Genomic DNA, 24,766 nt, shown 5'->3' with positions numbered 1-24,766 from the left:
GTAGAGACAGTATTTTATGTTACACCTTTGAAGCAGATAGGACTGTAGTTAATAGTTTGAATAGTTATTTTTGTTCTTTGGTTTTTTACAGATGAAAGCAGAAAGTATGTGATCTTCTCAAGGTCATACAGCTAGACAGTGGTAGAGCCAGGACTCAGGTCTTGTGTGTGTTTGTTTGAAGTGTCATGTTCTTTCTGATTTCTTTGTAGTCATTCACTGATTTAGTTAAAATACATCGCATGCCTACCATGCTAGGCAACATACTAATAATGATTCAAAGGTTATAAAGGTGTTCCTTTTTCCCAAGGGTAGAGAGTCTATTGGAAAGAGAAGGTAGTATATTATTATAATGAAAAATTATTTATTGTGTGCACAGGTTACTAAACCAGGGTTGAGTAGGCAGAGGCCTTCTCTAGGGAGGTGAATCCTAAACTGAATTTTCGGCAGGTACAAGTATGAAATATCTGTAAGGAGCTCATAAGCAAAGTAAAAATTGTGCTGTTTAGTCATTAAGTTGTGTTTGACTCTTTTACAACCCCATAGACAGAGCCCGCCAGGCTCCTCTGTTCATGGGATTTCCCAGCCAAGAACACTGGAATGGGTTGCCATTTCCTTCTCCAGGGGATTTTCTCAACCCAGAGATCTAACCCACATCTCCTGCACTGCAGGCGGGTTCTCTACTGCTGAGCCACCAGAGAAGCCCAAAGTAAAAATTAATGCAGCACAAATTTAATACTGTATAAAAATGCTATGGACATGACTATAATAGAGGACTGAATAATTTGGTAGGGATCAATGATTATACTAAGTTGGAAAAACTATTAATATGTAGAACTTACTGGGAAGACATTCATTTAGTAGAAAAATATTGAGACTTATTTAGAGAATATTGAGATGTTTTAGAGAAAAAGCAACTATTAGACACTGAGGAAAGTAAATTTAGCACTGAAGTAAGTTTATATATATATATGTGTGTGTAAATTCTGTTATAGAACACATATTTAGAGGCTTTATTTTTACTCTTATGGTCCAGCTCAAATTTTACCTCTTCATGCCTTTCCTGATCTTTTCTGGATATAACTAATTACTGTCTAATATATGCTGCTGTAATATAATGCTTTGTATCTCTGCTAAGATGTATATCATATTATTTGTTTATGTGTTTTCTTCCCCTCTAAAATTTTGAAGGCAGGGATTCTGTCCTGTTGATTTTTGAATCCATTTTATATGATCATCATGTTTGGCATCGGATAATTGTAGAAACGGAGATAGATAAGTAATTTAATTTTGATTCTGAATACTTGTTTTAACTTTAGAATTCTGTGCCCCAAATGTCTTAATGTACTTAATGATAAGGTCCCCTACAGTGTCGCTCCAACTTTTATTTCTCCCTCTGTTTTCCAGTTTTCTCCTTTTGTATACTCTAAAATGGTCATACTACTCCTAAATATATACTTCCTTCCTTTCTTCCGTTTCTTTATTCCTGAATTCTTTGCCTGACCTGTCCTTTCAGTCCCTTTATAAGAGCCCTTCAAATGCTAATTGTTCTAAGAAGCTTTTCCTAAATAACTTGCCAGGTGTGCTCTCTCTTCTCTTAATAAATCAGCTTATACATAAACTTGTGCTTGCTTCTCTTAGGCCATGTTTACCATATTTTCTTCAGTATATGATGTGCTTTTCTTGTGCCATTACTCCTTATCTCCCCCATTCAGATTCTGAACTTCCTGAGGGTAGTGGCTTTTGTAGCTTCTACAGAGTTACTTTGGATGTAATGGACAGTTCATAATATTTGCTTAATTAAATAGAAAGTTAAAATTGGACTGATGTGATCTTTTTATGAATTTGTAAGATAGTACATTTATTAGAATGAAATAAGATGATAGATTTAGAGAGGAACTTAATTGAGCATTGTGTCAGTTGTAGAATGAAGTCTTTAAATCAGAAAAGGTGACTTCTGTTATAGATTTTATGGACACTTTTTTCTAGTTTATCTTTAGTTTCTATTTTTATAACTAACATTGACTATTTACGTGTGTCTTGTCGCATACGAAATGTATATCTTCTTAGATATAAGGTGTCCATTTTCCTCATTAGATGTTCCTCCTCTGAATGTACTTTAATAAAAGCACAAATGTTGTATTATATTGGTAATGTATTTTATTGGTATTTATTTGTCTGTATCTCCTTTCAGAGGTCAGTTATTCATCTTCCTAGTGCCTGGAAGTTGTTTTTCAGTAAGTGTTTGTTAGAAGAGTAAGCAGCAAAATTGTTTTCTTATTTAAAACTTTTACTTCTCATATTTTTGATAAGCTTTGGGGTACATAAAAGTAGAAAATACTTTGCCACAGTATAATCTATCATAGTGTACAAAATTCAAAGACTACCATTTCTTTTCTAATTGGAATATTACATCATAAGCGTATTTCCAGAACAATGTTCTAAAAAACCTTTAACTATTTCTTAAGAATAAAACAGATGTACAAGCCTATAGTACATGGTATAACTTTGGAAATGTTTACTGTGATCACAATAATTGGAAATATATGAACTAATGTCATATGCTTCAGGTAATTTACTTTCATCATTCAATTGGGCAATAGATTTTGCAGTTCTGAACTCTTGAAGTAATAGATCCTATATATTCAAGAAATTATTTTAATCAATTCTAAGATGTATATTTTTTCTCCTTTTAATATCTCTGAAATTAGGATGTGTTTCAGTCACTGTCTGCCTAGTGGCTGTCAGGGAGTAGTTCTCAGTTGGGTGTTCAGAAACTTGGTCATAGCTATTTATGTTGCCATCACTTCAGTTGGGCTGTGTACACTGCTGCTGCTGCTAAGTCACGTCAGTCGTGTCCAACTCTGTGCAGCCCCATAGACGGCAGCCCACCAGGCTCCCCTGTCCCTGGGATTCTCCAGGCAAGAACACTGGAGTGGGTTGCCATTTCCTTCTCCGACATTGGTGCTATACGTGTTTAATTATTTTAAAGGTGTCAAAAGATATACAGTTATTCGGCTTTTAAACAAAAAGTGAAAGTGTAAGTGAAGTCGCTCAGACGTGTCCGACTCTTTGTGACCCCATGGACTGCAGCCCACCAGGCTTCTCCGTCCATGGGATTTTCCAGACAAGAGTACTGGAGCGGGTGCCATTGCCTTCTCCGACATTGGTACTATACGTGTTTCATTATTTTAAAGGTGTCAAAAGATAAACAGTTATTCGGCTTTTAAACAAAAAGTTATTGATTATGCAGAGAGGCCAAGAGACAGAGTAGCAGAGCATAAATTTAATATTCAGTTCAGTCGCTCAGTCATGTCTGACTCTGTAACCCCAGGGACTGCAGTACACCAGGCCTCCCTGTCCATTACCTACTCCCGGAGTTAACTCAAACTCATGTCCATTGAGTTGGTGATATTCTAATGAATATTCATTATTGAAATTAATTATTCATATATTTGTTGTTGAAGAAATGACAGCAATTCTACACTTTTTTACAGAGCAACAGTCAGGTGTTTTCAGTTCAGTTCAGTCGCTCAGTCATGTCCGACTCTTTGCAACCCCATGAATCACAGCATGCCAGGCCTCCCTGTCTATCACCAACTCGCGGAGTTCACTCAAACTCACCTCCATCGAGTGGGTGATGCCATCCAGCCATCTCATTCTCTGTCGTCCCCTTCTCCTCCCGCCCCCAGTCCCTCCCACCATTAAGGGTCTTTTTCAGTGAGTCTACTGTTCGCATGAGGTGGCCAAAGTATTGGAGTTTCAGCTTTAGCATCAGTCATTCCAGTGAACACCCAGGACTGATCTCCTTTAGAATGGACTGGTTGGATCTCCTTGCAGTCCAAGGGACTCTCAAGAGTCTTCTCCAGCACCACAGTTCAAAAGCATCAATTCTTCGGCGATCAGCTTTCTTCACAGTCCAACTCTCACATCCATACATGACCACGGGAAAAACCATAGCCTTGACTAGACGGACCTTTGTTGGCAAAGTAATGTCTCTGCTTTTTAATATGCTATCTAGGTTGGTCATAACTTTCCTTCCAAGGAGTAAGCGTCTTTTAATTTCATGGCTGCAGTCAGCATACACAGTAATTTTGGAGCCCCCCAAAATAAAGTCTGACACTGTTTCCACTGTGGTTTATGGACCAAAAGGAGTACTTTTTGGAAGAAGAAATTGTCAAATCCTTCAGAATAACTCTACTTCTAAAAATGTTTTTTAAAAGTTATAGATTATAAAATAAAAGATTCAAAGTGATATAATGTCATCGTTTTATTTCTTCATGTTATTATCAACTAATAATGTACCTTATATTTGACAACGTACTAGATTTCATAACTTCTGTTGTATTTCTTTTTCCCTCTTGGTAAATGATCATACATCCATTAAGAAAATATAGGACATTGCTTTCTCTGATTAATAGGTTAGGTATATACATAGATGTTCCCTTGTCTAGTGTCTATAGTGGAACATAAGAGATGTTCCAGAGAATTGATTTAACCTACTTTTTACTTTCTTTTTCTTTTTTTTGGCTAATGCTATGTTCGGATTAAAGCACATAGCACCCTTTCCATTTAGTCTCACAGTTATAAAATCTGGAAAAATAATTTCTCTTTTTCTGTATTTTACTTTTTCTAAAATTATATATTTGTTAAAGTACTTGTATACCATTGTGATTGATAAGTCCATTTCCAGGTAAAATTAATGTAAATTTACATAGTTCTTCCTTCTCAGAAAATTTTCAAAAGTATTTTTTCATTTAAATTGTGAGCAGACATTCTCTTTAGGAAATTTATATTTTCTAATACGGACCTCCCAAAATAGAAGCTCTGGGAAAGTTTTTTAGACATTTGCTAGTTTTTTAATAAACTAATATGTAGAGGAGCAAGAATCTTCATTTGGGTTCTGTATACAAGACAGTGAGGGCGGAACTTAATTTTGAAAAGGTTTGGAATAAATAATAAAAGCCTGAAACAAAATTGGCAAATAACCTATTAGATCCTTTCCACACGTAAATTCTGCGTATGTTTATGTGATGTGTCTGTGTTTATAAATGTTGCCATTTTTTTTCTCTTGCAATTATCATAAGACTAATTTATTGCTTAGCTTAAGCTACTGTTTGCTTTTGCCTCAGCTTGATTATCAGTACATTTTATTTTGCACAGTTTAGTAAATATAATAAGCAGTAGGTATATTCCAAATGATTTAATGGTGGGAGACTTAGAGGTAGAGTAATGAATATAGCTCACAAAAAGGTGCTTGGTTTTGCTACATGGATGTCTGTATCGCTTGGCTCTCAGGAGGCTGATCTTCCGTGGTAGCTGAACAAGAGAACCATGGTAACCATGTGATACAGCATGTCCAACATACCACATGTCTGTGTTGTCTATCAGCTGACCAGATGGCTAACTTTTATCTCATTTAGGGCCAGCTTATCATGATTGCATACAATTGCTCTTCTTGCTGTAATTTCATGTGTACTCTATAATATAAATAGTAGTTTTATCTGCTCAAGAGGTGTAGAACGAAAGATCACAACATACTTGCTAATCTGAGAGGATCTGTTGTCAGTTACCTTAGCACAACATAACTTTCAAGTGTAATACATAAATATTTTGTATATGCTAGAGCTGTTGGGGAGTGATGGCCATTTCATGGTATGGGAGTGTCTGATATTCCATTCTCAAGTTTACATTCTGTCATTATAATATGTGAACTTGAAACTGAAGTAATATATTATTACTTTTAAATGCATATTTATACATAGTCATGTCCCCTGTAGCAGCAACTTTTTCCTTGTAGGAAATATCACTGGGCTATTTGCAATGAATTACTCTACCAAAACATACTATACACTGAGATTGTGTGTTTTTAAAATCATAGATAAACTTTGTTTGTAAAACTTTAATGAATATTCATTATTAAACTTTGCTTTTGTTCTTATTTCCTAGGATTCTGACACTTCATGACATGTCATTATCCAGAGCAATAATGAACATTGACCTGTTACGGATTAGTTGATGACCTTTGGAAATGATCCAGTAATATCTACTACAGAGAACTGAATGTACTCCATTTGGAGTGAACAGCCCAGATTATTATTGAAGTTTTCAAGATGACAGATCCCATGATGGACTTTTTTGATGATGCCAATCTGTTTGGTGAGACCTTAGAAGGTTTGCCAGATGATGCATTTGTACAACCAGGACCTGTTTCATTAGTTGATGAATTGAACTTGGGTGCAGAATTTGAACCTTTGCACATAGACTCACTGAATCATGTTCAAGGTACTCCAACACATCAGAAGATGACTGATTATGAACAGTTAAATCAATTTGATTCAATGAAATTTCACCAAGTTAATCAGTCTTTTGGTAGCCCAGCTGAACATGTGTTATCGCCACACTCTCAGTTTAATTGTTCTCCAATCCACCCCCAGAACCAACCCAATGGTTTGTTTCCAGATGTAGCAGATGGCAGTCCTATGTGGGGCCATCAGACAGCTACTAGCATTTCAAATCAAAATGGGTCTCCTTTTCACCAACCAGGACATTCTCACTCTATGCATCAAACTAAAAGCTTTGTGGCACACCATGACTTTGCCTTATTTCAGGCCAATGAACAACAAACACAGTGCACTTCGCTACGCTCACAGCAAAACAGAAATAATCTTAACCCAGGGCAAAATTCTCTTAGTCAGTCTAAAACTTTTATGGATGTTAATGTTTCTGGTCCACACAGAGTCAGTGTTAACCATCCACCACAAATGAATAATGCATCTACTTCACAACAGTCCCTTTCGATGCAGCAATTTTCCCAAACATCAAACCCTTCAGTACACTTCCTCAAGTGTAGCAGTCACCAAGAAGGTAATTTTAATGGACCTTCTCCAAATATGACTTCTTGTTCTGTCAGTAATTCACAGCAGTTTTCTTCACATTATTCCTTTTCCAGTAATCATGTGTCACCAAATAGTCTTCTTCAACCCTCTGCAGTTCTTGCACCTAATCATACAAATCAGACTTTATCTGATTTTACTGGGAGTAATTCCTTTTCACCTCATAGGGGAATCAAGCAAGAATCGACTCAGCATATGCTAAATCCTAATACATCGCTAAATTCAGATAACTTCCAAATGTTGCATTCATCACATCCTCAGGGTAATTACAATTCAAAATTATCTCCTGTGCACATGAACTTCCCAGATCCTGTTGACTCAGGAACTCAAATGGGCCATTTCAGTGATCATGTAGAAACTAACGGCTTTTCATCTTTGGAAGAGAATTTACTTCATCAAGTGGAATCTCAAAGTGAGCCATTCACAGGACTTGACCCAGAAGACCTCCTTCAGGAAGGTCTCCTTCCCCAGTTTGATGAGTCCGCATTTGGGCAAGATAATTCAAGTCATGTTTTAGATCATGACCTTGATCGGCAGTTTACTTCACATCTTGTAACACGGCCTTCTGATATGGTTCAAACTCAGTTGCACAATCAGGCTCGGAGTTGGCATTCATCACTTTCTAATCATCAGCATTTACATGATAGAAATCGCCTGTGTTTACAGCGACAGGTATGTAACTCTTATTTTGGTTTGGGGTAGCATGAGGGTTTTACTCACTGAGTTTATTTCATATGAGACATACTGAGAATTTCTCAAACTCAATAATTCTGTCAGGTGAATGTGCATATTTTGACGTAGATTTATATTGTTTCAGTATTCTTATATTTGAAAGTCCTTCATTGATTTGCTCAAAGCAATAAACTTCTATTATTTAGATTTTTTTAAAAATCTATATCTTTTATAAGATATTAAGACATCTTTTCTAACTTTTAGTTATGATTGCCTTTGACAGAAAGATTTATTATCAAAAACAAAAGCTTAATAACCATAATTAAAAGGAAAACAATAGATTGGGAATGTTTTATTGCCAATATAATGGACATAGAGTTAATATTCCTATAAAAATAATTTGATAATTTGATGAGATCTCAGTTGATAATTAAATAAAATATAAAAGCTGAAATTCACAAAAAGTCAGTAAACTTGACATTCAGAATGATATGCAACTTTAGTAATAATTCAGTTGCAGTGTGGTTTCATTTTTATCTATTAAAAAAAATTTTTCAATTTGATGCTTAATATTGGAATTCAGATAGCTTTGTAATTGATACAGATATTTTGGAAAGCAATTTGGTGGCACATGGCATATTTGAGTATAAAAACTTTATTACAATAACCCAAATATGGTGAAAGTAATATACTCAAAGATACTTCTCTTGCTGTATCTAAAAGGGAAAATTGGAAACAGCACAATTTATTATCATATGTATATTGGATGAACTGTTATAGGCATTAAAAAGACTTTGAAGACTGATAATATGTTAATAATGGTGGAAAAGCATAATTCAAAATTAAGATCCCAGTAAAGTGGTTAAGAGTACAGGCTCTGGTACCACACTACCTGGATTAGAATCTTGGCTCATGTTACTTATTAAGTGTTAATAATTTTGGTGCATCTCATTTGCTTCATCTTTAAATATGGGATAATAATAGGGCTTTGATAAGAATGAAGCGAGTTATAATATGTAAAGTGCTTAAAACTGCCTGGCATATAATACATGCTTAGCATATAATAAGCACTTAACAAGTGTTTTTATAATTATACTTTTTTTTATAGCAGTATGAAAATATGAAAAATACTGAAAGGAAATAGGTTGTTTTAGGGTAGCACAGTTGGTTTTCTTGCCTTTGTTTTTTATAGTTTTTGTCATATGAATGTATTACTTTAAAATTCTTTTGGTGTATTTAATGTAGTATTTTATCAATTTTCTGAAAGTTTGTTGTTAAAGATTTATAAAATTGCTTTAATACCTTGTTTACCTGTGAGATTTGGTAGACAGTGAAATATAGCATGATTCTTGAAATTAAGTATTTACGGGCCAGTTTTTTATTTCAAAACTTTGAAGTGTCTGAAAAGGATAAAATCTTTATCTTTTGCTTTGTGGGTCATGATGTTTTTAGTACAGCTTTTGAATTGTCTAAATAGATTTAGGATATTTAAAAACAACTTGTCAATTCTCTTCCTCCCCTTTTTTTTGTGGCCTGAATATAATATTATGATTTTGCTCCCTCTACTGGAAGAGGGTCAAGCATCTTGGACCTTGGGGAAAAACTACTGATCAAATCCAGGATCATCTATTCACTTTTTATGTATATTTCTGACTAGTTTGAACAATTAATTTGTCCAGCATATAATTGAAGTTATTAAATCTGAAATTTATTAACTTATTTTCTTAATTTTATTTTTCTAAGGATTTTTTTTTTAATTCATGTTTTCCAAACGTGTTCTACTGACTTTAAAAAGAAGTTAAGACTCTCTTCTATAGATTTGGAATGAATGGAGAATAATTATAAATATCTAAAATAGTCCCCAATACTAATATTTAGATATTAGTACTAAATCAAATACTAATACTCAACCTTAATGCTATCTGAGAGAAATTCTTTTCACACCAATCCATCAGCCTTTAATAAATCATCTTATCTACACTGATACATTCATTCATAAGGCTTTATTTATATCTACTCCTCTTCTTATTTCAGAGTTTGTTTCATTTTGCTAACTTCTTATTCTTTTTGTTACATGTTTAAAAACCGATAAAGGGCAAATGTTTTTGAATACTTATCTGACTTACTGAAAGTCTGTTCTCAAGTTTCCTGTTATTTCTTTGTGTTAAGACTTAGAGCTGTGAGTTTCTGATTGTGGGGGTGTAGAGAAGAGATGGATTGGTAGAGAAGGTAGGAGATTATAATATGGTTAATAGGGATTGGATATAGGTTTTATATGTATAGAATTATGTCAGATATCCCAATATGTGAAATTAAACTATTCAATATGTATAATTTATGATAAATTTTGGCAGAGCATATGTGTCTTTTATCAGAATTTTTTGGCATTCTCTGAACGATAATGGTTATTACATAGCCAAAATGTTGTGTTATTACAGCTTTCCCCAAGTTCTATGAAAAGAAATTTTTTCTTAGATTGTTTTTTTTTTTTGGTCTCTCGCTTAAATGCAATAATTTCATTTCAGACCAAATTAGCATTGTTAAGTATGTATATAGAAGTTAGCAGATTAGAAACTAAGAAAGTGGCATAATTTTTGGTTTATTAGAATTTTTTAAAGGACACATATTGTTATAGCCAAAACAAAATATTCGTTAATCTATCATTGGAAAACTCATGGATGGCACTCTATAATTTTAAAAAGCTTCACTGAGAGTATTAAGTATGTAAAGAATATCTGTAAGCCTTGCTTTTTCTTATTCCCCAATGGAGTTCAAGTATTTGTGGATATAATTTCAAAATCTTAGAATCTGTGTCAGTCATTAAAAACAGTGAATATTGCTGAGAAAATTTCTTACATATTTGACTCTAGAATTTTGCCATTTAAAAAAGAGAAAAGAAAATAGTGAGGTGCTACAGGAAGCATTTCTAAATGTAAATACAAAACATAGTAGAGAAAATACTAACTTATTTTCATCTCTGGTTGTTAGAGCAAAGGAATATTGAGAGAATAATACCATAAATTTTTCCTTGCTCTTTTATGATAAATACTGCTCTTTAGTGACACAGAATCTTTCATTTTTGTCTGATTATTTGTTAAGTGGGAACACTATATGGAGCACTGTGTGATCTTTCAATGTTTGTAAATTAATTTACTGTAAAAGTTCTATAGCAGTGAAAGATATGATATGTGGGATAGCTAAAATAGCTATCAGCATAGGAAATAGAATTTTAGGATGTATATAATTGTACATAATTCCTTGTTGGTTTTTGTATTCTGATGAATTTATGACTTTATTTACTACCTTGAATTTTTTTTTTTTTTTTTCGTTTTCTCTGAAGGTAAGGAAACCTGCCTTTTTTATAAGCTTTAAAAAAAAACTTAGAGCAAGATTTGAACAGCCTATGTAAGGCACATTTTAAAATACTGGATTTGGGGGAATTCCCCACTGCCAAAGGCCTGGGTTCAATCTCTGTTTGAGGAACTAAGATCTCACAGGCCACACAGTGTGGCCAGATAAATAAATAAGAAAATATTGGGCTTCTTTTCTGACAAAAAATTTAATACATAATTATTATTTAAAAATTGAACAACATAGAAAACAGATGAAAAATAAGTTACTTGTAATAACACTACAAGAAGATACCATTGTTGACATTTTGTAAGCTTCCAGTGAGATCTGCTGTGTGTCTCTTCCCTATGTATTTTTGCATTTTTAAGAACAAAGTTGGGATCATATAGTTTATGCTGTTTGGCAAATTGCTTTTTTTAAAATTATTATTATTGCAACAAATTATTGTTACATTTTGCAACAAATTATCGCAATAAATTAATATGTTGCAGGCATTTTTCATGTCTTTTTCTGAAAATGATTTTGAATGGCTAAAAGTTTGCCATCTTAAGTTTGCTAATGCTGAGTACTAAGTTGCTTCAGTTGTGTCCGACTCTTTTTGCGACCCCATGGACTGTAGCCCGCCAGGCTCCCTTGTCCATGTGATTTTCCAGGCAAAAATACTGAAGTGAGTTGCCATTCCCTTCTCCAGGGGGGTCTTCCTGACCCAGGGATCGCACCTGTGTCTCTTATTCCTCCTGCCTTCATTGGCCAGCGGGTTCTTTACCACAAGCGCCTGGGAAGCCCAAGGTTGCTAAAATGTGATATAAAAGTAAAGTTGTTATTGAGATCTCGAAAAAATCTAGTCAAGGTAGTTAAAATATTTTATGTTTTTTTTGTGTTTATTACTGTAATAGTTCAATTTGAAATATGTATGTGATAGTAAGAAAAAATTAGAATATGCCCTATGATAGAGCATTATGTTTGTGCCAACACTGTTCTAAATACTTAATATATGCTATTAACACGTTGATCCTTCACAGCAGTCCTTTTATTTGGAGTTAGTTAACTCCTTCAGTTTCCATATGAGGAAACTGAGGTACAGAAAAGTTAAGTAATATACCCAAAGTCACACAGCCGGTGACCTGTCTAGATTCAAATCAGATTTAGCTCCATTATATATAGTCTTAACTACTTTCACTTTACTTTGGAGTATATTAATGCAGTGTGATGTTTAACAATAATACACTAAGTGATTCCTTCCTTTTCACCCTGCCCCCTCCCCCAACCCCTTCAGAAATATACCTTACTGATGGGATGAAAACTTGCTTTGGAGTCTTTAAGTGAAGACCATTCATCTTATGTATTCTGGCTATATTGACAGATAGTTTATTCGTTATCAGAGGGAAAGACAATCCCAAAACAAAGAACGAAAGTAAAGTGAAATAGCTATTGCTTCCAAAACTGTTTTGACTTTTTAAAAAGTAAGATTGTGTTTAAGATGATGATAACAAATGCCCTAAAGGTAAACCTCATAATTACCTTCAAATATTTGAAGGACTTTAGAGGCCAGAATTGCATCTACCAAGTGGAAGTCACAGAAAAGTAGATTAGTATAAGGAAGTTTGAAGTAAAACACTTTCACTGAAAGCCAGGAGGTGGAAAATGGACTAAATTGATAGGTTCTTTTCAGCTATTCTGTGGTTGTAATTTTGAGTTTCTTTGTGAGATGTATTATTTATATTGCCTGTTTAGCTCCTGAGTGGCAATTACAAATAATGAAGAAAGGTAAAGATATGTGACAAGGTCTCTGCTATCTAGGAATACCTGGGAATTATTTATCACAAATGGGTAAATTTTCCAGATAGTGGAAGTGTGTTCTATTAAGCTTCAAAACCTTTAATTATATGGCTTTCTCCCAACCCCAAGAGTGATGGTAATGGTGATTGAATGATCAGTTAAGAAAAGATGAAAAAACTCTTAGAGTTTTATAGGGAGGTCCTGTATGTTCAAATTTGTAATGATTATTGTTACACCTCCAGGAATCACCCCCACTTAAGTAAGAATTTTAGATATTTGAAAGTTATCTTAGAAGCACAACTAATTTTTCCTGTAAATGAAATTATTATTAAAAAGCAAAGTGGGAAACTTCCTAAAACTGAATGTAAATCTAAAGCAAGGAGTTTGCTATACTTGCTCATACCCTTGAGTTCAGAGGATCCTGAGGTCTTTGCTAGTTATTTTTGGTTTTGGGTTTTTTTAATAGTGGTAACTTTTCCTACATCAAACAGTCAACATATAATGAATAATTTCAAAATTTTTCATTCCATTTATGTCCCAGACAAAAAGAAGAGAAAAAATGACCTAAGTAGTATGTAGATTATTCCATTGAATAATTTAAATTCTTATAAAGTAACATCCCTCTATTTATCAAAATTTATTTGCTTCTTTATACATTTGGTATGCTATTGCTTATAAGAAGTTGAAAAATTCTTAGTTGTCTAAGCTAATACACAAAATAGAATTCTGTGAAGGAATTTCCTGTTCAGTTGGTTTTTGTTTTTTCAGATAAAGTGGACTAGTTTTTTTGGTTTTGACATTTCTGTCGAATCTTCTAGATTAAAATGTTCTGTTTGGACTGAAAATTTGTGTAATATTAGCTACTTCTGAAATATCTTAATTATTAAACTGTGTACTATATTGTATTACAGGGAATGAGTTCTGCACTGAGTAATGACACTAATTGTTAACAGTATCTTTAAGGCTGTTGACTTCTGACATGCATACTTAAGGGTGAGAGGTGAACAGGAAGTGAATTCCAGGGGTGGGGAAGAGGCGGCAGTTGGTGAGAAATTTGTGGATTTGTGCAGTGTGTGAAGAGCATGAGATTCAAGCCAAACTTCTAAGTAGGTCTAACAGAGTTTTATTGTATTCAGTTTTTTTGCTTTTGTGTTTTACTCTTTCTTGCTATTTTTTTTTAATGGAAGTGCAGTTATCATATAAGTTACAGGTATAGCATTGTACTTAATTTTATTGAGGTGTACTCCCAAACACCTTAGAACTACTCAGTCATTTATCCTTATTAATGTCTGAAATTGAAAAAAATGTGTTAGGGGCTACTGAACCATCAAACTTTATTCCTATTATGATAACATGAATACTTTGGAATATTTAAATATGGGAGATCAGGTTTCTTTATTTGGATAGTTGGACTGAAGTGATTTTAAACTACAGAAATATTTTAATTCATTATGCTATGAATAATACATGGAAGGAGATGGTAAGCACATAGGAAGCTTAGACTGCAGTTTTCAGTTAAATAAAATCTGGTAATTTACTATATAGTCAACTATGCAAATAATAACTTGCACATTTTTATGCAAGTAATACCTTAACAAATTATGAAAGGAGGGCAGTCTTCTTTTTTGTATTGAAGTTTTATATTATTTGCAATATTATATTCATTTCAGGTATACAACATAGTGATTGAATATTTTTATGGATTATATTACATTTAAAGTTATTATGAGGTAATAAGGGCTAAGAACCAAGCTTTAAGGAAAGTTTTTTGCTAGATTAATGTACACTTGTGTACCTGAAGAGTTTATGTTGAACATTTATTAGATTTATAGAATTTTAGAGTTGGATAATATTTTACCCTATCCTAATACAAAAAGCAAAAACAGTGTTAGGTCATTTCGCTTGCTGTCACACAATTGGCTAACATGCTTTCTTATAGTTTAAATGCTCTAGTATTTAAGCGTGATCAGAAATGAGAATGGCCAGGTACTTAAAATCAATGTGTTGTAAGTATTGATACTTTTTGAGTTGCTCAGTTTTGTTTTTGTGTGGAATTTTTTTTTTGTATGTATATCTTTCAATGTATTTTAAGTTTTTAACCATATTTCTAGTGTTAAAATGCACACTTATTGTATCTGACAAATGTAGATATAAACTGTGTATGTGTGAATGACTGAATCCGTGTTTTGGAAATGTTGCATTTTTGCTGCTTCTGTTGTTCAGTATTTGTTAGATATCTACCAGGTGTAAGATATTGTGCTGGGCATTGAGGTTGCAAAAATGAACCAGATATGGTCCTGTGCCTTTGAACAACTCAAACTGAAAATTAAGTCACACTTTCATACAGTCATTGATCTGTATGGTAATTTCAGAGGTGTTCACTTTTCAGTTGTGATTCAGTTTCAGTTGACAGAGGTTTCTAGCACTCCTCAGCTCTCCAACTAAGTGATTTTGAATGAGTGATAATTATAAACAATTCATTTCCTTGATCCATCCAATTTAAAGAAGGTATTCCTCTAAGTTTCTAAGATTAGCTCTTTGTTTCATGACATTTTGTCATTCTGTAGCTACTTGATCCTTTGTATGCGTTTATATCCGTATTATAATGTATGTACATATAATATCCAACTGCTCTTGTAAATGGCAGAGTCAAGAAAGCAGGCCCTTTTCTTTTGAACTTCTAATCTCTTTAATTTTATTACAAACTATGTTACAAAGCTGTTTAAAAAAAAGAACTATGTGATTCAACTTTTAGCACTACTTTTTTGTCAAAAGAGAAATAACTAGTTACTGAGAGATACATTATACTTAAAAGATTACATTGCTAGATAAATTTCCAAGGATTTTTTTCCCTCTAAATACCTCAAATGAAAGTAAGACTTTCAGAAGTAATTTTTTAAAATTAATGTGGTAAATAAACATTGAGTGTAATTAGAAATAGAAATAATAAAATATTTGCATAATATTTTAAGTGGTTTACTTACATTGTTTGAGTTTTTTAGTAATAACCTGAGGTATATATAAGTTGGTATTATTTCTCAGAGTGTACAGATTAAGTACTTGAGGTATCAAGAGGGAAAGTAACCTATCTAAAATCTTTCAATTCATTGTGTTTTCTACCACATCAACTCATAAGAGCATAAACAACAAATATATTCATTGAGCACCTGCTGTTTATATATCAGGTACTGTGCTGGGTATTGACATTACAAAAACAAAGACACCTCTAAGGCTACACCTGCAAATCTGTATTTTTGTTATATTACAGGAATAAAGATGACTTCCAGTCAACTTAAGCAATATTAGACATATGAATATTATGAATTTCTTAAACTTTATATTTACAGTAATATTTACTTTTTCTAACTTTTTATATAGAAAAAAGTAAACTTGGAAGTTGAAAGGGTAATAAAGTGGACATCCATCTACCATTCACATAGACTCACTAGTTTTTTGCTCGCCTCATTTGTCGTCTCACTCTGTTTTCATTTTAAATAAAAGTTACTTTTCCTATGTGATAAAACTTGTCAATAACAATATCATATGACCAAAATTCAGATATCTTTTAATTATCCTAGTAATTTTTATAGAGGTTTATTTTAAAATATAGGATCCAGTCAAAGATCAGGCATTGCATTTAGTTATGTCTCTTTAATATTCTTTATCCTAATACAGGGGTTTTCTTGCCTTTTCGTTGTTCTTTTCCAATGTCACCATTTTTTAAAGTCTAGACCCTGTCTGTATTTATCTAATTGTTTCTTCATACTTCAAATTAAACATTTCTTGGTGAGGGTGCCACATAGATAGAGTTCTCTTGGGCCATATTAGGTCATATTAGGAGTTGTCTCATTACTGGTGATGCTAAGTTTTATCACTTAGTAAAATAATACCTTCGGACTTCCCTGGTGGCTCAGACGGTAAAGCGTCTGTCTACAATGCAGGAGACCTGGGTTCGATGCCTGGGTCAGGAAGATTCCCTCGAGAAGGAAATGGCAACCCACTCCAGTACTCTTGCCTAGAAAATCCCATGGACGGAGGAGCCTGATGTCCATGGGGTTGCAAAGAGTCGGACACAACTGAGCGACTACACTTTCTTTCTTTGTAAAATTACCTTCACTCCTCTTTAATTAGTGAGTGGGATTTGACTATAAAGAGTTGGATCCATAGATTAAAAAACACTGAATATGTTATAGTCTATTGCCTTTATTATTCTTTTTGAATATTTTGCCAGTGGGAGTCTTTGCAAGCCCTGTGCCCTTCTAATGTGTCCTCTTTATTCTCTAAGTACTTCCACTTTCTGATGTAAGATGTATTTAATTTCTTTGTCTCAGACCTGGAATCAGCCATTTCTTTAAGGAGCCCGTTTGCTTTGCTTACACTGTGTAATGTAATGGATCTGAGTACCATTTGTAATTTCTTAGTTGGGTTTTTGTGTTAGAACCTTGTGATCCAGAAATTTTTGATTCGCTTTCAGAAGTACTTTGTCACCATCTATTATTTCATGTGGTGCTATGGTATGTATGAAATAAGATGTGGTCCTTGCTTGGTATTTGATTTAGGTTAAACTCATGTTGAACAGAGAGGTTTGAGTTTTTTTTTTAATAAGTTAGATACAAATTTTTGAGAGCCTACTATATGCTAAGCACTAATATAGTTGTAGTTCTAAGACAGCTTTGTTTATAAGACATTCATTTGTTTATGAATTCAGTAAATATATTTTGAACACCTGTCATATGAACAAAGTTAGTGGAGGTGATAGAATTCCAGCTGAGCTATTTAAAATCCTAAAAGATTATGCTGTTTAAGTGCGGTACTCAATATGCCAGCACATTTGGAAAACTTTGCAGTGGCCACAGGACTGAAAAAGTTTTCATTCCAATCCCAAAGGACAATGCCAAAGAATGTTCAAACTACTGCACAACTGCACTCATTTCACATGTTAGCAATGTATTGCTCAAATCCTTCAAGCTAGGCTTCAACACTACTTGAATCGAGAGCTTCCAGATGTACCTGCTGGATTTAGAAAAGGTAGAGGAAACAGAGATCAAATTACCAATACCTGTTTGATCATACAGAAAGCAAGGGAATTCCAGAAAAACATCTACTTCTGCTTCATTGACTATGCTAAAGCCTTTGACTCTGTGGATCACAACAAACTGTGGAAAATTCTAAAGAGATGGAAATACCAGACTACCTTACTTGCCTCCTGAGAAACCCATATGCAGGTCAAGAAGCAATATTTAGAACCGGATGTGGAACAATGAACTGGTTCAAAATTGGGAAAGAAGTACATCAAGGCTGTATACAGTCACCCTGCTTATTTAAATTCTGTGCAGAGTACATCATGTGAAATCTCAGGCTGAATGAAGTTCAAACTGGAATCAAGATTGCCAGGATAAATAACTGTAACCTCAGATATACAGATGACACCACCCTAATGGCAGAAAGTGACAAGAAACTAAAGAGCCTCTTGATAAAGGTGATGGAGGAGAGTGAAAAATCTGGCCTAAAACTCAACATTCAAAAAATGAAGATCATGGCATCTGGTTCTGTCACTTCATGACACATAGTTGGGGAAGTGGAAACAGTGACAGCCTTTATTTTCTTGGGCTCCAGAATCACTGCAGATGGTGACTGCAAGCATGAAATTAAAAGATACTTTCTCCTTGGAAGAAAAACTATGACAAACCTAGATAGCATATTAAAAAGCAAAGACGTTACTTTGCCAGCGAAGGTCCCATGTACAGTCAAAGCTATGGTTTTACCAGTAATCATGTACAGATGTGAGAGTTGGACCATAAAGAAAGCTGAGCGCTGAAGAATTGATGCTTTTGAATTGTGTTGGAGAAGGCTCTTGAGAGTCTCTTGGACTGCAAGAAGATCAAACTGGTCAATCCTAAAGGAAATCAGTTGTGAATATTCATTGGAAGGACTGATGCTGAAGCTCCAATACTTTGGCCACCTGATGTTGAGAACTGACTCAGTAGAAAAGACCCTAGCGGTGGGAAAGATTGAAGGCAGGAGGAGAAGGGGTCAGCAGAGGATGAGATGATTGGATGGCATCACCGACTCGATGGACATGAGTTTAAGCAAGCTCCGGGACTTTGTGAAGAACAGGGAAGCCTGGTGTGCTGCAGTCCATGGGGCTGCAGAGAATCCGACATGACTGAGCGACTGAACAACGACGATTGGGAATCTACTGTTTGAGGTTCTGAGAGAGAGGCAAAGACGATGCCCATATACCATTGTTATAACTCAAAACTTCCTGTGAAACTGCCTAAAAAGGTGTCATGGGAAGTTAAACATGGGGCAAATTTTTGTCCATCTGGCTCCTGAATTCTTCTGTAGCCTGTTGAAGACAATGCACTGAAACTAGGATTTGAAACCCCATCATTTTCCAGTTGCATTCCAATGCCCCCTGCTAGCAAAGCTTAACATTGTGCCACTGGCAGAGAAAAATGTGTACAAGTTCCTTTATTGTAGTGCAGACAATGAAGATTTAGACCTGAGAGGTGATAAAGTGACATCTGGCATGTAAAGTAAGCCTTTGGTGAGGTACTGTTTAGTACTTTTTAAAATTATTTTAGTGGTTGCTTTAAGATTAATGGTGTACATCTTTGACTTATCACAGTTTACCTTTAGTTATAATATACATCTTCAGTACGAATATATATGACTGATATCACAGTGTACTTCCATTTCCCACCATCCTGGCCTTTGTACTTTCCTTGTTGTCTATATAAGTTATAAACTCCACACTAAATTTCTGCTAATGTTCCTTTAGGCAGTCAATTATCTTTGAATACAATTTTATGAATAAGAAAAATATATATTTTATATTAAATGTATACCATTTCCAGTATTCTTCATTTCTTCATGTAGATGCTAAGTTTTCATCTGATACCGTTTTTTCTGCTTGAAAGACTTCATTTAACATTTCCTGTAGTGCAGATCTGATAGTCATGAATTCTTTTAATTTTTTTGATGTCTAAAAAGTTTTATTTCCTCTTTGTTTTTTGAAAGACATTTTTGCTGGATATAGATTTCTAGGTTGACAGTGGTTTTTCTTTTTATCATTTAAATATGTTGCTCTGCTGTCTTCGTTTTTGCCTTGTTTCTGATGTGAAGACTTCTGTAATTCTTACCTTTGTTCCTCTGTGTGTAGCATGTTTGTTCTCTGCTAACTTTTATAAATCTTCTTCTCTTTTATTATTTTTAAGCAGTTTGATTCTGATACTTGGTGTGATTTTCTTCATGTTTCTTGTACATGAGTTTTGTTGAGCTTTTTAGATCTGTCCTTATAGTTTTTTGTCAAGCATGAACATTTTTCTTTGAAATTTTTTTTTGTTTTTGTTCTCAAATATAGGTATATTAGGCTGCTTGAAGTTGTACCACAGCTCACTTATGTTTGTGTATGTGTGTATGTATTTTCTTTAGCTTTTTCCTTGTCTTTAGTTTTGAATTTTATTTTTGTTGTTTTGTGTTTGGATAGTTTTTATTAATATGTATTCACTACTCTTTTCTTTTGTTGTGTAATCTGTTAATTCCAGCCAATATATATTTTAAATCTCATTTTCATTCATTTTATGTCTTCCATGTCTATACTTAGCAGGCTTAATCTTTCCTCTAATTTACTGAACGTTTGAAATATAATTATACTATGTTACTTTTCCTTGTCTTCTATATCTATTATCTGTGCCATTTCTGAGCCTGTTTCTATTGACTGATTTCTCTCCTTAATATAGGTTGTATTTTCCTGCCACTTTGCATGCCTGATAATTTTTGAATGGATGCCAGACATTGTGAATTTTACTGTTTAGTGCTAGGAAAGTTTTATATTTCTATAAATATTCTTGAGTTTTGTTCTGGGATAGAGTTAAGCTACTTGAAAATTGGTTTATCTTTATAAGATCTGTTTTCAAGATTTGTTTGGATGGACAGTCTTTAGGACTAATTTCCCCCCACAACTGACACAATAATAGCGTTGAGAATTCTCTTTCCAAGGCCTTTGAAATAGAAAATTTTCCACTCTGGCTGATGGGAAGGTGGACCATCCCTGGCCTTAGTGTGAGGTCTCAGTTCCTTTCAGGTCGTTTGTTTTGGGCCTTGGGGAACTTCACAAACTAGTAGTATTGGTCAATACTTACCTAAAGCCTTGAGAGGAGACCTTCTGAAGATCTCCAGTGGTCTTTCCCTGTGAAGCTCTCTCTGCTGCAGAATGTTCCCCTGCAAACTAGTTGCTTTGATTCCCCTGAACTTTCAGCTCTGTCTCAACTCAGGCTGAGATTCCACATGACTTCTGATCTCCCTGTTCTGCAGCTTAAAGTATGCTAATAGTTAGCCTTGGCTTAATTGTTTCCCTTCTCTCAGGGATTACTACCATGGGTTGCCTGATGTCCACCATCTAGAAACTATAGTTTTATATATTGTGTTTGGTTTTTTGGTTGTTTTAAGTGTGAGGATAAATCCAGTTCCTATTACTCCATCTTGGCTTTAATTGGAGGACTTAAAACACTATTTAATGACTGTATAATAATTTATAATATAGAAGTAGTATGATTTATGTAGCCAGTTTGCCTTGTATAGTATAATGAGTATCTTTGTAGATAAATTATTGTGTGTGCCTATAATTAGATTCCTAGAATATCAAGGTAAATGTACAGACTTTCCTTTGATTTATACAGTTATGAATAATAATAAGAATACCAATAAACCAAAATAAGAATACCAATAATAAGAATAAGCCAATAAACATTGAGCAGTTATACTTAAAACTTATCATGTTTTTACATATTTTTTACATTTAATTGTCAGAACAACTCTGAGGTAGATCTTAACATTACTTTTTTTTTACAGATACTGACTTGAAGTTCAGAATAATTATATAGCTTGTTCAGGGTCATACAGATAGTGTTGGATACATTTTTATATGTCATCACATTTTATCCTACTCTTCATTATGGCACCTTAATTTGTAATTAAAAAAAAAAAAGAAAACTCAAGGTATCACAGTTTATAAGTCACAGAGCAAAGACAAACATGGATTTGAGAAAACTAGATAGTGAGAAAAGATAAAGAGGGAATCACCTGGAAGTCCAGTAATTAGGGTTCTGTGCTGTCCCTGCCAAGGGCCTGGTTGGGGAACAAGTCTCACTTCACCACCCTCCAAAAAAAGAGAAAGAAAAGGTAAATAATTTATGATTTTGTAATACATAATTCAGTAGTTTGCTTAGTTGTTTTAATAATTACATAATATTTATTATAGTCTTATATAATTCCAGGTTAAATTTGTAAGCATCTTAGATATTGTAGTACTGCAGGAAATAGTACTTTTTTTTTTCAATCAGATATTCTGATTTCCAAAGTGTTGTATTTTATCTTGTAAAACTGCTGTTTTTTACTTTCTTTTTTTTTTCTTTTTTGGCTTGACTCTGTTTCTTTGTAACTAACTCTTTCAGCAGTTTCTTAATATTACTCATGTGGTTATATCTCTTACTGAATTGAGCCATAATTACTAGAAAGTTTAATTCATGAATTTTGGTCACTCGACAAATGAGCTATTTATGAAGAAGATAAATTAGTTTTTCTGTTCTTGGTATCTGTCATTCATTTCTCAGTTTCATTGTTGGATAATAAATATTTTTCAGGTTGGTTTTTGAATGTAAGTTTCTTTGATAAAGTGGGAATAGCACTGAATTTGTAGTAAGGAGAACTAGCCTCGAGTCCTAGCCCTGTTGTCTACTATCATAGTAGTCTTAGGCAAGTTTTCTCATCTGTAGTATGTGGCTGTATATTTTTTTTAACATTTTTGATTAATAAATGTGACAGTAAGTTTGAAAGTGCCCTGTAAATAGTAAAGTCAGCTCAATGTTTGATAGTGATTCCTTGCTTCAAGGATTTTCAAAAAATATTAAAACTAGAAAGACCATTAATTATTAATCAACTTTTTAAAATTTTATAGTTACAGAAACTAAAGCCCAAATATAAAGTCTGCATAACTTTTTAGTGGCATAATCTAAAATCTGATTCTATTTCATTTTATTGTTCTTTTTCTTACATAACATTTTTTACACTCCCATACTTTCTTATGTAACTATTTCTTAACTCATTTTTATTCTGGCTTGCCCCTAAAATTTGTGAGTCCCAGGGAAAGAGTACAAATGTAAGCTCTTTAATTGTATGTCGAAATATTTAAGGTTGTGAAGTCAATAAATTGTTAAATACGTTCTGTTCTTCTTTGAGAAATAGAAGCATTTGTTTGAAAATAGAATCCTTGGTGCCTATGGAGTTCCACACCCAGAATATGACAGAAGTGGGTCATTCTACTTCTCTTTCCACTCCTGTTGCTATCTTGTATTTCAAGTGGCCTCACAAACACAATGTGGACTTTTCAGCCTGCATATCCAGGCTCGCTCTTCCCATCTTTTTACCCTTGCCATACAAAGTGTTCCTTGCCAAACAAGGACTTCCTTGAGAGAACAAACCTAGGGAATAGACCCAGGTGGGCTCTGCAAGTGAGTATGAAACTGTTTTAGGTAGGGAATTCCTACATACCTGGAGCATGTTCTAGAAGAGGGAAGAGGTAATACATTCTTTTGGCTTTGAGGAGGAGTGTGACACAGAAATCAAACCCTCTGAACTGTGCAGCTCAAGGAAGAGGGACTCCTCTTGCCTGATGTTAAAAAAGATGTTTTCTTTTCAAGCAATGACACAGACTTGTGAAGTTTGTTGGTGAGAGCTGGTAAGTTAGTGAGGGATGTAGGTAGCTAGCTTGTCTAAGACCAAGAGAAAGATTTTCTCTTTATGGAAATCTTTATCATTATCCATACCTTGGGCTTTATATCCGTCAATTCAAGTATAGTTGATTTGTGAATTAAGAGTTTGTAGACTGCATAGTTTTAAAATTTTCTTAAAAACAAAGCTGTCAGTATTCTTGGGATTAAAGTGAAATTGTCCTATTAATATGTATGTGTGTTCCAGTCAATAAATTGTTAGTATGGTAGTGGATTAGGACAAGTTATTTTCTAATGAAAAATATTTAGTATTCAAAAACAAATAAAATGAAGTAAATAAATAAAAATAGTATATAAACGTTCTTTCATTTCAGTAGGTGTTAACATTTTGCCTTTTTTGCTCTATTTATAAATAAGAACATAGATTTTATTGTTTTGGGTGGTATGATTTGAAAGTAAATTCCAGTCCTCACAACACTTTACCTCTCAATACTTCATGTTAAAATCTCCTAAAGAATGAGAGGTAGGTTTTTAAATACAACCATTATCACACCGAAGATCATTTCAGTTCAGTCGCTCAGTTCAGTCACTCAGTCCTATCTGACTCTTTGCTACCCCATGAACCGCAGCGCACCAGGCTTCCCTATCCATCACTAACTCCTGGAGCTTACTCAAACTCATGTGCATTGAGTCAGTGATGCCATCCAACCATCTCATCCTCTGTCGTCCCCTTCTCCTTCTGCCTTTAATCTTTCCCAGCATCAGGGTCTTTTCCAATGAGTCAAATCTTCGCATGGCCAAAGTACTGGAGTTTCAGCTTCAGCATCAGTCCGTCCAGTGAAGATTCACTACTGATTTCCTTTAGGATGGACTGGTTGGATCTCCTTGCAGTCTACGGGACTCTTTCAAGAGTCTTCTCCAACACCACAGTTCAAAAGCATCAATTCTTTGGCACTCTGCTTTCTTTACAGTCCGATTCTCACATCCATATTATGACTACTAGAAAAACCATAGCTTTGACTAGACGGACCTTTGTTGGCAAAGTAATGTGTCTACTTTTTAATATGCTGTCTAGGTTGGTCACCAAAGATAGTCAGTAGTAATTTAACATTTCATTTAAAATCTTATTCATATTCAAGTTTCTCCAATTGTTAGCATAAGCTACTGAATTTTTTAAATCATTTTTACTTAAAATATCCCACTGAAATGTTTGAACTCTTTCGTTTTGGTCATGACTTTAGAATTAAAAATATATCCAAGTCTTCATTGCCTTATTAAAATTTTTTAAAAATAATCCTGGCATACCAATTTAAATTATCCTGACATATAAATTTTATA

At 33.9% G+C, this 24,766-nt stretch overlaps 1 protein-coding gene across 15 annotated transcripts in view; it reads left to right on the top strand.

The window, feature by feature from the left end:
* CHD9 (chromodomain helicase DNA binding protein 9) overlaps positions 1-24,766 on the top strand; it is a 223,413-nt gene that overhangs the window by 84,086 nt on the left and 114,561 nt on the right. For 13 of the 15 annotated variants that reach the window (XM_055412765.2, XM_055412768.2, XM_055412767.2 and 10 more), the window contains one exon: positions 5,947-7,565. In XM_055412765.2, the coding sequence (XP_055268740.2) occupies positions 6,111-7,565 (1,455 nt within the window). In that variant the 5' untranslated portion in view covers positions 5,947-6,110. Of the gene's footprint in view, positions 1-5,946; positions 7,566-24,766 lie in introns of those variants that run through there. The other 2 variants (XM_088830210.1, XM_055412777.2) reach the window with 2 other exon arrangements.

The sequence above is a fragment of the Moschus berezovskii genome, chromosome 22, assembly GCF_049115385.1.
Source record: "Moschus berezovskii isolate FMDL1 chromosome 22, NW_MosBer_1.0, whole genome shotgun sequence".
In the NCBI taxonomy this organism is placed as follows: domain Eukaryota; kingdom Metazoa; phylum Chordata; class Mammalia; order Artiodactyla; family Moschidae; genus Moschus; species Moschus berezovskii.
Note: the sequence above shows the minus strand (reverse complement) of the source record. Positions and strands in the feature narration are given on the sequence as shown.